The sequence below is a fragment of the Dipodomys merriami genome, unplaced genomic scaffold, assembly GCF_024711535.1.
Source record: "Dipodomys merriami isolate MVZ:Mamm:240054 unplaced genomic scaffold, mDipMer1.0.p SCAF_373, whole genome shotgun sequence".
In the NCBI taxonomy this organism is placed as follows: Eukaryota; Metazoa; Chordata; class Mammalia; order Rodentia; family Heteromyidae; genus Dipodomys; species Dipodomys merriami.
In genome coordinates, this window is record NW_027205304.1 from 590,963 (window position 1) to 606,430 (window position 15,468).

The following is a 15,468-nucleotide window of genomic DNA, read 5'->3' on the forward strand; positions in this document are numbered from 1 at the left end:
GAGACTCTTATTTCCAATGAACCACCAGAAAACCGGAAGTGTCGCTGTGGCTCAAGAGGCAGCGTGCTTGCACTGAGCTGAAGAGCTCAGGGATGGGGCCCAGGCGAGTTCAAGCGCTATGACTGACCAAAAAAAAAAAAAAGCATGGCTGGCCATATGGCAAGTCCCCTCCATGTCTGCACCCACCTGCCAGGAACCCCTCCAGCTGCCACCCCCGGTCCCAGGAGGCTGCCCACGTCTGTAAGGCTGGTGGGTTGGCTGGCAGCGGCCAGCGGCACAGTGCCAAACGGAGTCACCTGGCTGTTCCCTGGGCACCACAGGAGACAAAACAGGGAAGGCTGGTTGAGTCAGGGGGAGCAGGGGCAGGAGATGGAGGTGGGCTGCTGTGAAGAATGGGATGATGGCAGGAGAGATGCCCCAAGCTTCTTGGAGCCTGCCAGTTCAGGAGGGCTTGTGCCCCATGGAGAGTCCTCCCAGCCCCTCCTCAAGCCCCACAGTGTTCTAAGCTTGGGGTACAGAGAGAAGTAAGTGCTCCCTCAGTGACCCCTGCTGCCCTCTGTTACCACAGATGGCCCGTCCTCTACACAGGGCCCTCTGCTTTGCCGTTGGTGACACAGTCTTGCTATGTAGACCAGGCTAGCCCCAACCTTGAGATCTTCCTGCCTGAGTCTGAGTTCTGGGCTCCCAGGCATTTACTGATGTGGCGTAGGAAGGGACAGACAGAAGAGGTATTAGGGACAGCAAGTCCTGAGCATACTCCGTGACAGATAAGCTACAGATGCTACTAGGGCTGCTGAGTCTCCAGCCATCAGCATTTTGTCCTTCCTTCCCTGAGCTTATTACTCAGTTCACTGGCTCAGCTAGCACTCTACTGCTTGAGCCACGCTGCTAACGTGGCCTTTTTCTGGCTAACTGGAGATGGTGTCTTGTGGACTTTTCTAATTAAGCTCTTTTCAAACTGTGATCCTCTGATCTCAGCCTCCTGAATAGTTAGGATTATAGGCATGAGCCACCAGGGCCCGGCTCCACCAGCATTTTTTCCCAGTGAGCCACCTCCTCTTAGAGGCTCCCTGACTGAGGTCCTGAGTTTGGGGGGCAGGAGGGGGGTACAGCTCATGGGGCCAGGCCAACTGCCAGGTCCCCTTCCCTTCCCTGTCTTCATATGCAACAGGAAAAGCAGCAACCCCACCCACATAGAAATCTTATGAAACAGCCCGAGGAGCAAGTCCTAGATTGTATGCAATCTCATCTCCCAGGTGGATTTCCAGCCTGTCACCTCCAGATAGTGCTTTAGCTGTGGGTCCCATGCAGCTGTATCACAGACCCTGCCAGACAGTCTAGGCTGTTGTGGAAGTCAATGGAGACCACAGAGGCTGGTAGGCTTTATTATTAGGAGTACTGGAAGACTCAGTACTGAATGAAACACTTTGCGTGTTTCCCACTGGACGATAATCACTGGCTGATGGCTGAACAACTATTTGAACGGGCAGACACAGACTTGGACTCCAGTCCTGGCTCTGCCACTTGCTGTGATTCTGACAAAGCATGGCCCTGTCCTAAATCCTTTCTTCTTCTCCTCCTCCTTCTCCTCCTTTTCTTCTTCTTCTTCCTCCTCCTCCTTCTTTAAAATAATTTACTTTAGGTTGTCCTAAAGATCCTCTGAGATAGGTGAGAGAGTTTGGAAATCTAGGTCAAGGGTCAAGGGGTGAGGTATAATTCATACCTCTTAGAAACCATTTCCGGGTCAGAGGGGTCAAGAGAGAAGACAAGCATCAAAGCACTCATGGTGACTGAGTTTGAAAAGCCAAGGGAATAAGGGTCCTCCTCTTCAGCAAGAAGCCCCACCTATGGCTACTTACGCCTGCTCAAGCCTGTCCCTAGACAGGCCTTCCCTGACACAAGGTAAATTGGGCACCTTAGTTTTTTATCTGTTGTGGGGCTTGAACTCAGGGCCTGGGCACTGCCCCTGAGCTCTTTTGCTCAAGGCTAGTGCTCTACCACTTTGAGCCATGCTGCCACACCATTCCTGGTTCTCTGGTGGTTAACCGATGATAAAAATCTCATAGACTTTCCTGCCAGGGTGGCTTTGCACTGATCCTCAGATCTCAGCCTGCTGAGTAGCTAGGATTATGACATGAGCCACAGACACTGGGCTCCTAATTTTTGTTGTTGTTGTTTTCTGTTTTGCTGGGCCTGAGGCTTAAACTCAGGGCCTGGACGCTGTCCCTGAGTTTTTATGCCCAAGGCTAGTGCTCTACTACTTAAGCCAAGGCTCTACTTCCGGTTTTCTGGTGGCTAATTTAAGTCTCCTGGAACTAAGTGCCAGTGGCTCACACCTGTAATCCTAACTACTCAGGAGGCTGAGATCTGAGGATTGCAGTTCAAAGCCTGCCCTGGCAGGAAAGGCCATGAGACTCTTATCTCCAATAAACCACCAGAAAACCAGAAGTGGTGCTGTGGCTCAAGTGGTCTTGAGCTGAAGAGCTGAGGGACAGCGCCCAAGCCCAGAGTTCAAGCCCTACAACCACACACACACACACACACAAAAGGAATCTGCTGGATGGCTGGGAATGTGGCTTAGTGGTAGAGTGCTTGCCTAGCATGCATCAAGCCCTGGGTGGGATTGATTCCTCAGTACCACATAACAACAACAACAGAAAAAGCCAGAAGTGGTATAGTGGCTCAAGTGGTAGAGTGCTAGCCTTAAGCAAAAGACGCTCAGGGACAGTGCCCAGGTCCTAAGCTCAAGCCCCAGGACAAGGTGGGCCGGGGTGTCTCATGGACTTTCCTGCTTGGACTGGCTTCGAACCATCATCCTCACATTTCAGCCTCCTGAGTAGCTAGGATTAGAGGCATGAGCCACCAATGCTTGGTTTTGATTTTTCTTCTGAGGGGCTCATTCAGTGCCAGGCATTGAGTGGAAATAGTGGCTCAGAAAATTGCAGAAAGGAGAAGGTCCGTGGCACCTGCCTGCTGCCTGGTCATGAGGACCAGCTCTGTTACCTAGCATCCTCTCCTCCTGCACTACCTCCCTCCCACATGCACATCCAACTCCCCATCCTCTCACCCACAAGGTCATTAAGGCTAGGGCATTGTACATCTGCTGATCAGGGCTGCTGTGCCTCTGTGTGGACACTAGAGGGCAAAGCTGGCCTTAATTCAGGTATCCTGGGTCTCAGGCACAGGGATATTTTTACTAAGGGAGGTGGTACCATCCATCTTGTAGTCTAGCCATCTACACCTGGTACCTACATCTCCAGCGCCTCTCTCCTACAACTGGATTTGCATATGGACCTTAGAGAGGCTTCAGAGATAACTGCAGTCTCTCAAACCTTGCCTTTCCCACACTCCTCAAAAATTTAAATATGAAACCAGTCAGGCTTGTGGGAAGAGACTACATTAAGTGTGTTGTGTTGTTGTTTTGTGGTGTGTGTGTGTGTGTGTGTGTGTGTGTGTGTGTGTGTGTGTGTGTGTGTGTGTGTGTGTGTGTGTATGTGGTCTTTGGTAATACTGGGGTTTGAACTCAGGGCCTTAAACTGGTTAGGCAAGAGCTCTACCACTTGAGTCATGCCACTAACCCTTTTTGTTTGTTATTTTTTGGATAGGCTATCATGCTTTGTCCTAGGGCTGACTTAGGACTGCAATCCTCCTAAATATGCCTCCTGGGTAGGTAGGATTACAGGAAGGAGCAACTATACCCAGCCTTTTGTTTTTGTTTGTGATTTGTTTTGCTTTTTGGCGCTGGGGATCAGACTCAGGGCCTGGTATTCTACTACCCAACTGTGTCTTATGCCACACTCAGATCACTCTCAAGGTCATGGTGGGTGAGAGTGATAGGGTCTCCCATTAACAGCATTACTTTTTTTTTTTTTGCCGGTGCTGAGACTTGAACTCAGGGCCTCATGTTCTCACTCGGCTTTTTTCCTCAAGGCTGGTGCTCTCCACCTGAGCCACAGTTTTGCTTCTGGCTTTTTGCTGGTTAATTGGAGGTAAAAGTCTCATGAACGTTCCTGCCCAAGCTGGCTTCAAACCACAACCCTCAGATCTCAGCCTCCTAATAATGTTGGATGTTAGCCAAATAACTGGCCACAGGGAGATGAGCTAGTTTCTTCACTGACAAAATGCAGATCTTTCCTTCCTCGTGGGCTCACTGGGTTTGGCTGCAGATTGTCTTTATGCAGACACTGGATAAAGGAAGTTTAATGCCTGCTGGCTGTGCAACTGAGGTCTTCCTTTTCTTTGGGTCTGTATGTAACCTCCATCTTTAATCAGTTGTGCAAGAAGTCATGTCAGGAGGTACCAGTATTTTTGTGTTTTTTTTTTTCTTTTCTTTTCTTGCCAGTCCTGGGGCTTGAACTCAGGGCCTGGGGGCTGTCTCTGAACTTCTTTTGCTCAAGGTTAGCACTCTACCACTTGAGCCACAGTGCCACTTCCCGCCTTTTCTGTGTATGTGGTGCTGAGGAATCAAACCCAGGGCTTCATGCATGCTAAGCACTTTATCACTAAGCCATATTCTCAGCTGACCAGTTTTTTTCTTCTAGTACCAGGATTTGAACTCAGGACATTCTATTTCCTTAGCTAGTATGTTACCATTTGAGTCATGCCTCCAGTCTAGTTATTTTTTGTTGGTCATGGGGCTTGTACTTAGGGATTAGACACTGTCCCTGAGCTCTTTTGCTTAAGGCTAGCACTTTACTACTTTGAGCCACAGCTCCACTTCCAGCTTTCTTGTGGTTAATTGGAGAGTCATATGGGTTTTCTTGCCAAGGCTGGCTTTGAACCATGATCCTCAGATCTCAGCCTCCTGAGTAGCTAGGATTACAGGCGTGAGTCATGGCACCTGGCATTCTATCCTTTGTTTAATTATAGGAATTTAACAGATAATGTCCTCATTCTCTCTTTTAGCTTGCCTTTTCACTCAAGACTGGCACTCTACCACTTGAGCCATAACTATACTTCTGGCCTTTGTATTGGTTAATTGGAGATGAGAGTTTCTCAGATTTATCTGTCTGGGATGGCTTTAAACCACAATTCTCAGATCTCAGCTAGGGTTACAGGCATGAGCCACCAGTATCTGGCTTAGAAAATCTTTTTTTACTAGGGCAGAACCTATGCAACTCTTATTTGTTGGAATTTGTGGAGATTTTAGTTCCTATTAGTGGTCAAATCATAAAAAGATTTGAATGTTTGCAAATAATATATATTCTGGGATAGAGATGTAGCTCAGCAGTAAAACATACACCTAGCACAATCCTCAGGATGGCAAAAAGAAAAGAATCCATAGTTTCACTATTGTTTACAAAGTTGTAGTCATATTTATTAGATCAAACTTAACAAAAGAATTGTTCATATCTTCCTTTTGTTTGCTTGCCAATTTTTTTTTTTGGGGTCTGGTCATGGGGCCTGAACTCTGGGCCTGGGTGCTGTCCCTCAGCTCTTCAGCTCAAGGCTAGCACTCTACCACTTGAGCCACAGCGCCACTTCCGGCTTTTTTTTCTTTTTGCTTATGTGGTGCTGAGGAATCGAACCCAGGGCCTCAGGCATGCAAGGCAAGGGCTCTACCACTGAGCCAACTTCCCAGCCCATGCTTGCCAATTTATTTTATAGTGAGTCTTTTTTTTTAGTGCTGATACTGGGGCTTGAATTCAGGGCTCCTTAGCTTTCACATTCAAGGCTGAGACTCTACCATTTGAGATACCACTCCATTCCAGCTTTTTGGTGGAGTTTCATGGAGGGCTGGGAATGTGGCTTAGTGGTAGAGTGCTTGCCTAGCATATATGAAGTCCTAGGTTCGATTTCTCAGTACTACACAAACAGCGCTGGAAGTGGCGCTGTGGCTCAAGTGGTAGAGTGCTAGCCTTGAGCAAAAGAAGCTCAGGAACAATGCCCAGGTCCTGAGTTCAAGCGCCAGGACTAGCAAAAATAAAAAAGAGTTTCATGGGCCGGGCAATGGCAGCTCATGCCTATAATCCTAGCTACTCAGGAGGCTGAGATCTGAGGATTGCAGTTTGAAGTTAGCCTGGGCAGAAAAGTCCCTGTGAGACTCTTATCTACAAATAACCACTCAAAAACCGGAAGTGGCGCTGTGGCTCAAGTGGTAGAGTGCTAGCCTTGAGCACAAAGAGGCTCAGGGACAGTGGGTTCCAGGCCCTGAGCTCAAACCCCACCAAAAAAAAAAAAAAAAGGTCCATGAATGTTCTTGCCTAGGGTTCAAACCACCATTCTCAGATGTCAGCCTCCTAAGTAGCTAGGATTATAGGTGTGAGCCACAGTGCATAGCTTATCATGAATCTTGTGAGAGTTTATAGAGCTTTCCTAATCTATTAAATTCTGTGTCTAACAGCTTCTGCTTTGTGAATCTCAACGTTACATTGTCAGTTACTTTAAGCTCATTATTACAAGAACTTCTTTGTGCCTTAACTTTTTAAAATCAATATAAAGTATCTCTCCTCTTGTTCCATCAAGAAATATAAAAATCGAATCAAAACAAGAACACGCCACCATTTTGTTTGGGCCCAGTGGGAAGCTATGGGCAGAGGTAGAATCCAGAAGCATCAGCTCAGCCACTCTGTGGGCTAGACCACTAGAGAATTTGCTTTACTGCCTCACCTATAAAACAGCTCAATTTTCTAACCGTACAAACAGTTACAAGTTGGAGACCAAACTCAGAGTTCTCACACATTCTAAGCACACACTGTACGGAAGCCCTGGTTATATTTTAATGGGATCCTTTCAGACCTTAAAAACTTTTTGTTATGGACCCCTGGGTAAGCTGTGGGATGGGAAGAGAACTTACCAAAGCTGTAACTCCCAGTTAGCATCCGACTGGCTGGCAGGGAAGGTGGGAAAAGGGCAAGGGAGGGAGAGGAAGGGAGAAAGACCATGAGTGGCTGGCTTGTCCCTACCCATGCATCTCCACGACCCTCCAGCAGCCCTCCCTAGCATTTAGGACAGACAAAGGAAGAGGGGAAAGCACAGACTGTGAAGGCTAAAGTCTGGGGGCTGAGGGAGAAACTGAATGGTTTCAAAAGGACCAGAGCATCTCTAGTGCAATTTCTTAACAATAAACCTTTGTGTGTGTGTGTGCCAGTACTGGGGCTTGAACTCAGGACTTTGAGTGCTCCTTTAGCTTTATAACTCAAGGCTGGTGCTCTACTACTTGAGTCACAGCCGCATTCCTGGCTTTTGGCTGGTTAACTGATGGTAAAAGTTTCTTAAGATTTATCAGCATGGGATGGCTTTGAACCTTGATCCCCTGCTCCCAGCCACCTGAGTAGCTAGGATGACAGGTGCGTGCTCACATTTTTCTAGGCTTAAGGTCTTCTGGATTTCCAGTCTAGAAATTTCCTAGGGTAGAACCTGCTCAGCCACTTTCCTTAAAATGAAAAATAGGCCCATAGCACCGCCCGCCCCACCCCTGACTCTCCTTTCCTGAAGCTTCTTCTCTTTTGCATGGTCAGTAGCTTGGATTTGAATGCACAGTGATGCATGGATGTGGATAGTGGAAGAGGCTGGAAGACAGAGTGGAAATGGGCAGGGCGGTTTACCTGCAGGGGTTGGCTGGGCCTGGAATGGAGCCTGGCCAGCTGGAGGAAGGCTTCCAAAGGCAGAAGAACTGGGGCTGCTGCCAAAGGCATCAAAGTTGGCAAAGCCCCCATGGGAAGGTGTCTGGCCTAAAGGTGAAGGAAATATAAAGATTATTTAAAGGAAAGGTAAATGTATATCTATTTGACTACTGGCTGCAGGCCGGAGACCACAGGTTGTGTGTGTGTGTGTGTGTGTGTGTGTGTGTGTGGTGTGTGTGGTGTGTGTGTGTGTGTGTGTGTGTGTGTGTGTGTTTTGTTTCTTGTGCCAGTCCTGGGGCTTGAACTTGGCATGGGAGCTGAGTTTTTGTGCTCTAAGCTAGGGTTCTACCACTGGAGATAAATGTCTCTCAGATTTCTTTCCTGCCTGGATGGCTTGGAACCACGATCCTCATATCTCAGCTTCCTCAGTAGCTAGGATTACAGACGAGAGCCCTGGGCACCCAACACCAAAGCCACTCTTACGGGATGCTCCCTTTGCACAGGCTCTGCAGAGGAAGATAGCCTGAGGACAGCCAGATCCATGCCAGGGAAAAGGGCCATTCAGAGGCCTCTCAGTTTACTTCCGCACATCTCTTATCCCTACTTTAGGCTATGTTGAATTTTTTTTTTGGGGGGGGGGGTCTGGTCATGGGGCCTGAACTCTGGGCTTGGGCGCTGTCCCTCAGCTCTTCAGCTCAAGGCTAGCACTCTACCACTTGAGCCACAGCGCTACTTCCAGCTTTTTTCTTTTTGCTTATGTGGTGCTGAGGAATCAAACCTAGAGCCTCAGGCATGCAAGGCAAGCACACTACCACTGAGCCACCTTCCCAGCCCCGGATATGTTGAATTGAAACCCCGCTGTACAACTACTGAAAGATAATTAATCAAGAAAAAAAGATGAAGGTAGGAATGTGGCCTAGTGGTAGAGTGCTTTCTTAGCATGCATGAAGCCCTGGGTTTGATACCACATAACAGAAAAAGCCAGAAATGGCGCTGTGGCTCAAGCGATAGAGGGCTAGCCTAGAGCAAGTAAAGCTCAGTGCCCCCGCCCTGAGCTCAAGCCCCAGGTCTGGCAAAGAAAAGAAAAAGAAATTATTTTGTTTCAAATCCCAGTACCCACTCTCCTGCAAAAAAAAAACCCCAAAAACTAGATAGCACTTTATTCAAAAAATTTTTTGTCAATTGTGGGGCTTGAACTCAGGGTTTGAGCACTGTCCCTGAGCTTTTTTGCTAGAGCTCCACCACTTTGGGCCACAGTACCACTACCTATTTTCTGGTAGTTAAATGGAGATAAGACTCTCATGGGGCTGGGAAGGTGGTTCAGTGGTAGAGCGCTTGCCTTGCATGCATGAGGCCCTGGGTTCGATTCCTCAGCACCACATAAGCATAAAGAAAAAAGCCGGAAGTGGTTCTGTGGCTCAAGTGGTAGGGTGCTAGCCTTGAGTGGAAGAGCTGAGGGACAGTGCCAGGCCTAGAGTTCAGACCCCATAACCAGACCCCCCCCCCAAAAAAAGACTCTCATGGACATTCCTACTTGGGCTAACCTCGAACCATGATCTGGAGCTCAACCTCCTGAGTATCTAGGATTATAAGCATGAGCCACCAGCACCCTGCCTTCTTCCCATTTTAAATAACGTAGGCTCTTTCCATGTTCTAAAATGAGGGGCCAGGAGCCCCCAGTCACGCTGCTCATGTTCAAGAGATCCAGAGGCACAGGAAGCTCAGAGTGCCCTGAAGGCCACCAAGTCTTGTGGCAGAGGTGTTCATGTGGGAGGGAACTTCTCATCACTTACCCCCAAAAGCTGGGAAGGTGGCAAAAGCTGGTGCTGCCTGGGGAGCAGCAAAGGGGTCTCCACCGATGTCAGCCAGCAGGTCCGTGCTGGCTTTCTTAGCTGAGGAGTGAGGAGGGGGCTGGGAGCCCCGGGCCTGGACTGTCCGGGTCTGAGACTGGCTGACAGACTGGGAGAAGGATTTGTAAACAGCACTTAGAATCCAGTTATGACCCAGACAGACAGACAGACAGACATACCTTTTATCTAGATTCTCGAAGGAAAATGGAGAGAACTGAGAGGAACTACTCTTAGCTGAGAGGCTCCCCAGGCACAAGTTACCTTAGCCCGTCTCCTAACTCAACTTTGAATCCTTAGGATCCCCAGACTCAAGAACCATGACTTTTAGAGTAGATTAGCCAAGGTAACAGATACATGCACCCAGCAGTGCTCTGTGGCTGCCAACTCATCACTCCCTAGTAGGCAGTGTCCCAGCTACTTCTGTGCTTCCTTGAAGAAAAATGGTCATGCCTGGAGTTAATATCTGTGTGTGTGTGTGCGCGCACGCACATGTGCATGTGCATGCATACCTGTACTAAGGCTTGAACACAGAGCTTCCTGATCTCCCCCAGCTTTTTCAGCTCAAGCCTGGTACTCTACCACTTGAGCCACACCTCTACTCCTGGCTCTTAGCTGGTAAAAACTGGAGATAAGAATCAGCAGCAGACTTTTCTGCCCACGCTGGCTTCTAACAGTGATCCTCAGATCTCAGCCTTCTGAGTAGCTAGGATTCCAGGGACGAGCCCCCAGCACCTGGCTCTGGAGTTGACGCTCATGACTCCCCTCAAAGTTACTTCCTGTTGAGCTCTTCCCAAAGAGGTTCAGAGGCCACAGGAGGGCTGAAGCCCTGTAGCGTGCTACAGCTCTTGCCCTATACTCTGCCATGCCCAGAGTGACATCATTAAAGTGTCATCTGTCTTATTATCCAAATCACAACAGAAACACGGAAGGAAGATCTGAGAGTTACCTGGCTTGAGGTGGAGGCAACATCCGAGAGGGGGGCTACAGGATCCCCAAGAAGGGTTCGCAGGGGCTTCCCTCCTGGGATGGAGCCCTGGACGGAAGTGGCGGCCCCGCCTTTGGTGCAAGTAGCCCCCTTGACTTGGTCTGGGGGCACATACCTTTGAAAAAGAACAGTCAGGCTAAAGACACAACTAAAACCTTGGACCATGCTCAGCTCGGCTCAGCTGTTTGGTAAAACACCTTACAATCTTTTCTACTTTTTTTTGTGTGTGTGTACACTCCATCTTTTAGGAAGTAAGGGGAATTTGGCAACATAACCAAGTTATTTCCTTGAGCAGAATTTTGAGCGGTTTTCTTTGTTGTCCTTTTTTGAGATGCTGGGGATTGAGCATTCTATCACTGAGCCACACCCCTAGTTCCCCCTTGGGTGTCTTGATGCTCATTTAATATAGAAACATTTGGTTTGTGCTATTTTGTATCTGTTTTCTTTTCTATTCTAAAATTTTATTTAGAGCCGGGCACCAGTGGCTCACGCCTGTAATACTAGCTACTCAGGAGGCTGAGATGTGAGGATCACGGTTCAAAGCCAACCTGGGCAGGAAAATCCGAGACTCTTATCTCCAATAAAACCACTAGAAAACTGGAAGTAGCGCTGTGGCTCAGTGGTAGAGCGCTCGCCTTGAGCTGAAGAGCACAGGGATAGCACCCAAGCCCAGAGTTCAAGCCCCACGACTGACAAAAAATAATAATAATAATAAATAAAGTAAAATTTTATTTAGAGCCGGGCGCTGGTGGCTCACGCCTGTAATCCTAGCTACTCAGGAGGCTGAGATCTGAGGATCGCGGTTCAAAGCCAGCCCGGGCAAGAGAGACCGTGAGACTCCTATCTCCAATAAACCACCAGAAAACCGGAAGTGGCGCTGTAGCTCAAGTGGTAGAGCGCTCGCCTTGAGCTGAGGGACAGCGCCCAAGCCCAGAGTTCAAGCCCCATGACCGACCAAAAAAAAAAAAATTTTTTTATTTAGAATAAAAAATGGAGAGCTGGGAATGTGGCTTAGTGGTAGAGTGCTTGCCCAGCATGTATGAAGCCCTGGGTTCCATTCCTCAGTACCACATAAATAGCTCCAGAAGTGGCACTGTGGCTCAAGTGGTAGAGTGCTAGCCTTGAGCAAAAGAAGCTCAGGGACAGTGCCTAGGCCCTGAGTTCAAGCCCCAGGACTAGTTAAAAAATGGAGCATGAACTCAGGGTCTGGGTGCTATGCCTTAGCTCTTTTGCTCAAGGCTGGCCCACTTGAGCCACACTTCCACTTCTGGCTGTTTGGTGGTTCACTGGAGATAAGAATCTCACAGACTTTCCTGCCCAGGCCAGCTTTTAGCTTTGAACCCAGATCCTCAGATCTCAGCCTCCTTAGTAGCTAGGATTACAGGCTTAAACCATGAGCACTTAGCTTGTATTTTGTCTCTTTTCCTTCCCCTTTCTTCCTTCCTTCCTTCCTTCCTTCCTTCCTTCCTTCCTTCCTTCCTTCCTTCCTTCCTTCCTTCCTTTTGTCAGTCCTGTGGCTTGAACTCAGGGCCTGGGTTCTGTCCCTCAGCCCCTCAGCCTCTCTGTGCTCAAGGCTAGTGCTCTACCACTTGAGCTACAGTGCTATTTACAGCTTTATCTGTTTATATGGTACTGAAGAATCAAACCCAGGGCTTCATGCATGCTAGGCAAGCACTCTGCCCAGCCCCGTGTCTATTTTCTAGAACTTTAAAACTATTTGGGCCAGGAGCTGGTGGTTTATTCCTGTAATCGTAGTTACTCAGGAGGCTGAGATCTGAGGATCGTGGTTCAAAGCCAAGCCCAGGCAGGAAAGTCCATGAGGCTCTTTTTTGTTGTTGTTGTTGTTGTTGCCATTGGTCATGGGCTTGAACTCTGGGCCTGAGTGCTGTCCCTGAACTTTTTTTTTGGGGGGGCAGGGGGGTCCAGTCATGGGGCCTGAACTCTGGGCCTGGGCACTATCCCTCAGCTCTTCAGCTCAAGGCTAGTGCTCTACCACTTGAGCCACAGCACCACTTCCGGCTTTTTTCTTTTTGCTTCTGTGGTGCTGAGGAATCGAACCCAGGGCCTCATGCATGCAAGGCAAGTGCTCTACCACTGAGCCACCTTCCCAGCCCTGTCCCTGAACTCTTAAGCTCAAGGCGAGCACTCTACCACTTGAACCACAGTGCCACTTCCTAGTTTTCTAGTGGTCTATTGGAGATAAGAGTCATCACAGACTTTCCTGCCTGGGCTGACTTTGAACTGTGGTCCTCAGATCTCAGCCTCCTGAGCAGCTAGGATTACAGGCATGAGCCACTGGCGCCTGGCTCCTGAGGCTCTTATCTCCAATTAACTTCCAGAAAAACCAGAAGTGGCACTGTGACTCTAGTGGTAGAGTGCTCACTTTGAGCTGAAGAGCTGAGGGACAGCGCCCAGGCCTGGAGTTGAAGTGCCATGACCAACAAACCACCCCCCCCTCAAAAAAAAAAAAAAACAACCAAAAAACATTTGGATTTGAAGTAATAACACATGCAATAATGTTGATTTTCTAACTTCCCAGCCAAATTGTTCTTTTTTCCTGGGTGTGTCTTCAGTTCTTCCTTCTAAAATCCACAGGAAGGGGTCTGCACCTCATACTCAGTGCTCACAACTTATCCTGATCTCCAGCTCCTGCTACTTCTGATAAAAAAAACCTCTTCCTACCAAAGCACAAATGGTCCCTATCTCCTTGTTCCTACAGTTTTTTCTTCACCTGTTAACAGTTATCAGACTCTCTGACTAGCACATGCCCAAAGATCAAACAACAGGAGGGAAAACTTTGTGAGAGAAAAGTTAGGGGAGAATGGAGATGCTCTTTTCTTCACCTATAAAACAGAATACCCATAAACCATGAATGAATGATGGGTTAATAGTATAAAGCTAGCTGGGTGGGGGTGGCTCAAGTGGTAGAGTACTATCCTTGAGCCAAAAAAAGCTCAGGGACAGTGCCCAGGCCCTGAGTTCAAGCTTCCAGGACCAGCAGGAAGGAAGGAAGGAAGGAAGGAAGGAAGGAAGGAAGGAAGGAAGGAAGGAAGGAAGGAAGGAAGGAAGGAAGGAAGGAAGGAAGGAAGGAAGGAAAGAAAGAAAATGCTTTTATCCACCTCTTTTCATGTATAAAATCGACTAAACTATAAAAACCAGTTCACACCAGGTGCTGGTGGCTCATGCCTGTAATCCTAGCTATTTAGGAGGCTGAAATCTAGGACTGGTTCGAAGCCATCCCAGGCAAGTATGTCCATGAGACTCTTATCTCCAATTAAGCACCAAAAAAGCCGGAAGTGGCACTGTTGCTCAAGTGGTAAGAGCACTAGCCTTGAGCTGAAGAGCTCAGGGACAGCGCCCAGGCCAAGAGTTCAGGCCCCACAACCGACAAAAAACAAAACAAAACAAAACAAAACGCTTGAAAAACCCACAAAATGAGTTCACATTAGCACAAGCCTACTTTTCCATTCCAGACTAGAGTCTCTTTAAAGGAGGGACATCAAGAACAACAGAGTCAATGGCCAAAAGTAAATTCTTGCCGGGCACTGGTGGCTTATGCCTGTAATCCTAGCAACTCAGGAGGCTGAGATCTGAGGATCAGGGTTCAAAGCCAGTCTGGGCAGGAAAGTCCGTGAAACTCTTTATCTCCAATAAATCACCAGACAACCAGAAGTAGCATTGTGGCTCAAGTGGTAGAGCACTAGCCTTGAGCTGAAAAGCTGAGGGACAGTGCCCAGGCCCAGAGTTCAAGCCCCACAACCGACCAAAAAAAAAAGTTCTTTCATGTCAATTTATTTTTATAAAGTAAGAATTTAGCCCTAATTAAATCTTAGTAGCATAGCCTTAACCTAAACCCAGCATTTGATTTTTTTTTTTGGAATCCAGTCATGGGGCCTGAACTCTGGGTCTGAGTGCTGTCCCTCAGCTCTTCAGCTCAAGGCTAGCGCTCTACCACTTGAGCCACAGCACCACTTCCAGCTTTTTTCTTTATGCTTATGTGCTGCTGAGGAATCGAACCCAGGGCCTCATGCATGCAAGGCAAGCACTCTACCACTGAGCCACCGTCCCAGCTAAACCCAGCATTTGAGAGAAGCCCAAATTCCACTTTGGAAACTTGACTGCCGATGAAACATGTCTTAACAATATATCTCCATAGCCACGTCCTTCCCCTACTTACCATCTTTTCTTCTCATATTTTTCTTGGAGAAACTCTTTTATTTTCTGAGGATCCCTGGAATCTGGTATTAAGGATGTCCGAGCATCAAAGAGACCCAGCCAAATCTTCCTGCAAGCCTGAAGGGAGTTCGGTGACAAAGAAGTTGGATCCACAAGCATGAAATATGAAAGATGCTCCAAATTACCTTTCACCAACTTGCCATGTTCAATGTCTTCATCAATAAATATTTACTGATTTAGATATAAGGCTAGGATCTGGGTATACCTACAAATCAGACATGATCCCTCTCTTCACAGAGTTTCTAATCTAATTGTAAGACAAGCCTTAGATTAAATAATGATGATGATGATGATAATAAATTCAGCTGGATGCTGGTGACTCATGCCTGTAATCCTAGCTCCTCAGGAGGCTAAAATCTGAGGATCATGGTTTGAAGTCAGCCTGGGCAGGGAGTCTGTGAGACTCTTATCCCCAGTGAACCACCAAAACAAAAAAAGCTGCAAGTGGAGCTCAGCTCAGATGGTAGAGTATCAGCTCTGAACAAAAAAGTCCCTAAAGAGGGCTGGGAAGGTGGCTCAGTGGTAGAGTGCTTGCCTTGCATGCATGAGGCCCTGGGTTCGATTCCTCAGCACCACATAAGCAAAAAGAAAAAAGCCAGAAGTGGCGCTGTGGCTCAAGTGGTAGAGTGCTAGCCTTGAGGTGAAGAGCTGAGGGACAGCGCCCAGGCTCAGAGTTCAGGCCCCACAAACAGACCAAAAAAAACAACAACAAAAAAACCCTAAAAATTCTGTATTAAAAAAATCGGTCACAGCTGGGTGATGGTGGCTCATGACTGTAATCCTCGCTACTAAGGAGGCTGAGATCTGAGGATTACAGTTCAAAGCCAACCCC

At 48.0% G+C, this 15,468-nt stretch overlaps 1 protein-coding gene across 9 annotated transcripts in view; it reads right to left on the minus strand.

The window, feature by feature from the left end:
* The window catches only part of Agfg2 (ArfGAP with FG repeats 2), a 43,514-nt gene that overhangs the window by 3,559 nt on the left and 24,487 nt on the right, over nt 1–15,468 (minus strand). For 8 of the 9 annotated variants that reach the window (XM_069989299.1, XM_069989296.1, XM_069989302.1 and 5 more), the window contains 6 exons: nt 14,578–14,693; nt 10,362–10,515; nt 9,359–9,524; nt 7,548–7,673; nt 6,797–6,829; nt 187–307 (listed from right to left, as the gene is read on the minus strand). In XM_069989299.1, coding sequence (XP_069845400.1) covers nt 187–307; nt 6,797–6,829; nt 7,548–7,673; nt 9,359–9,524; nt 10,362–10,515; nt 14,578–14,693 — 716 coding nt within the window. The remainder of the gene's footprint in view (nt 1–186; nt 308–6,796; nt 6,830–7,547; nt 7,674–9,358; nt 9,525–10,361; nt 10,516–14,577; nt 14,694–15,468) is intronic. The other variant, XM_069989297.1, reaches the window with a different exon arrangement.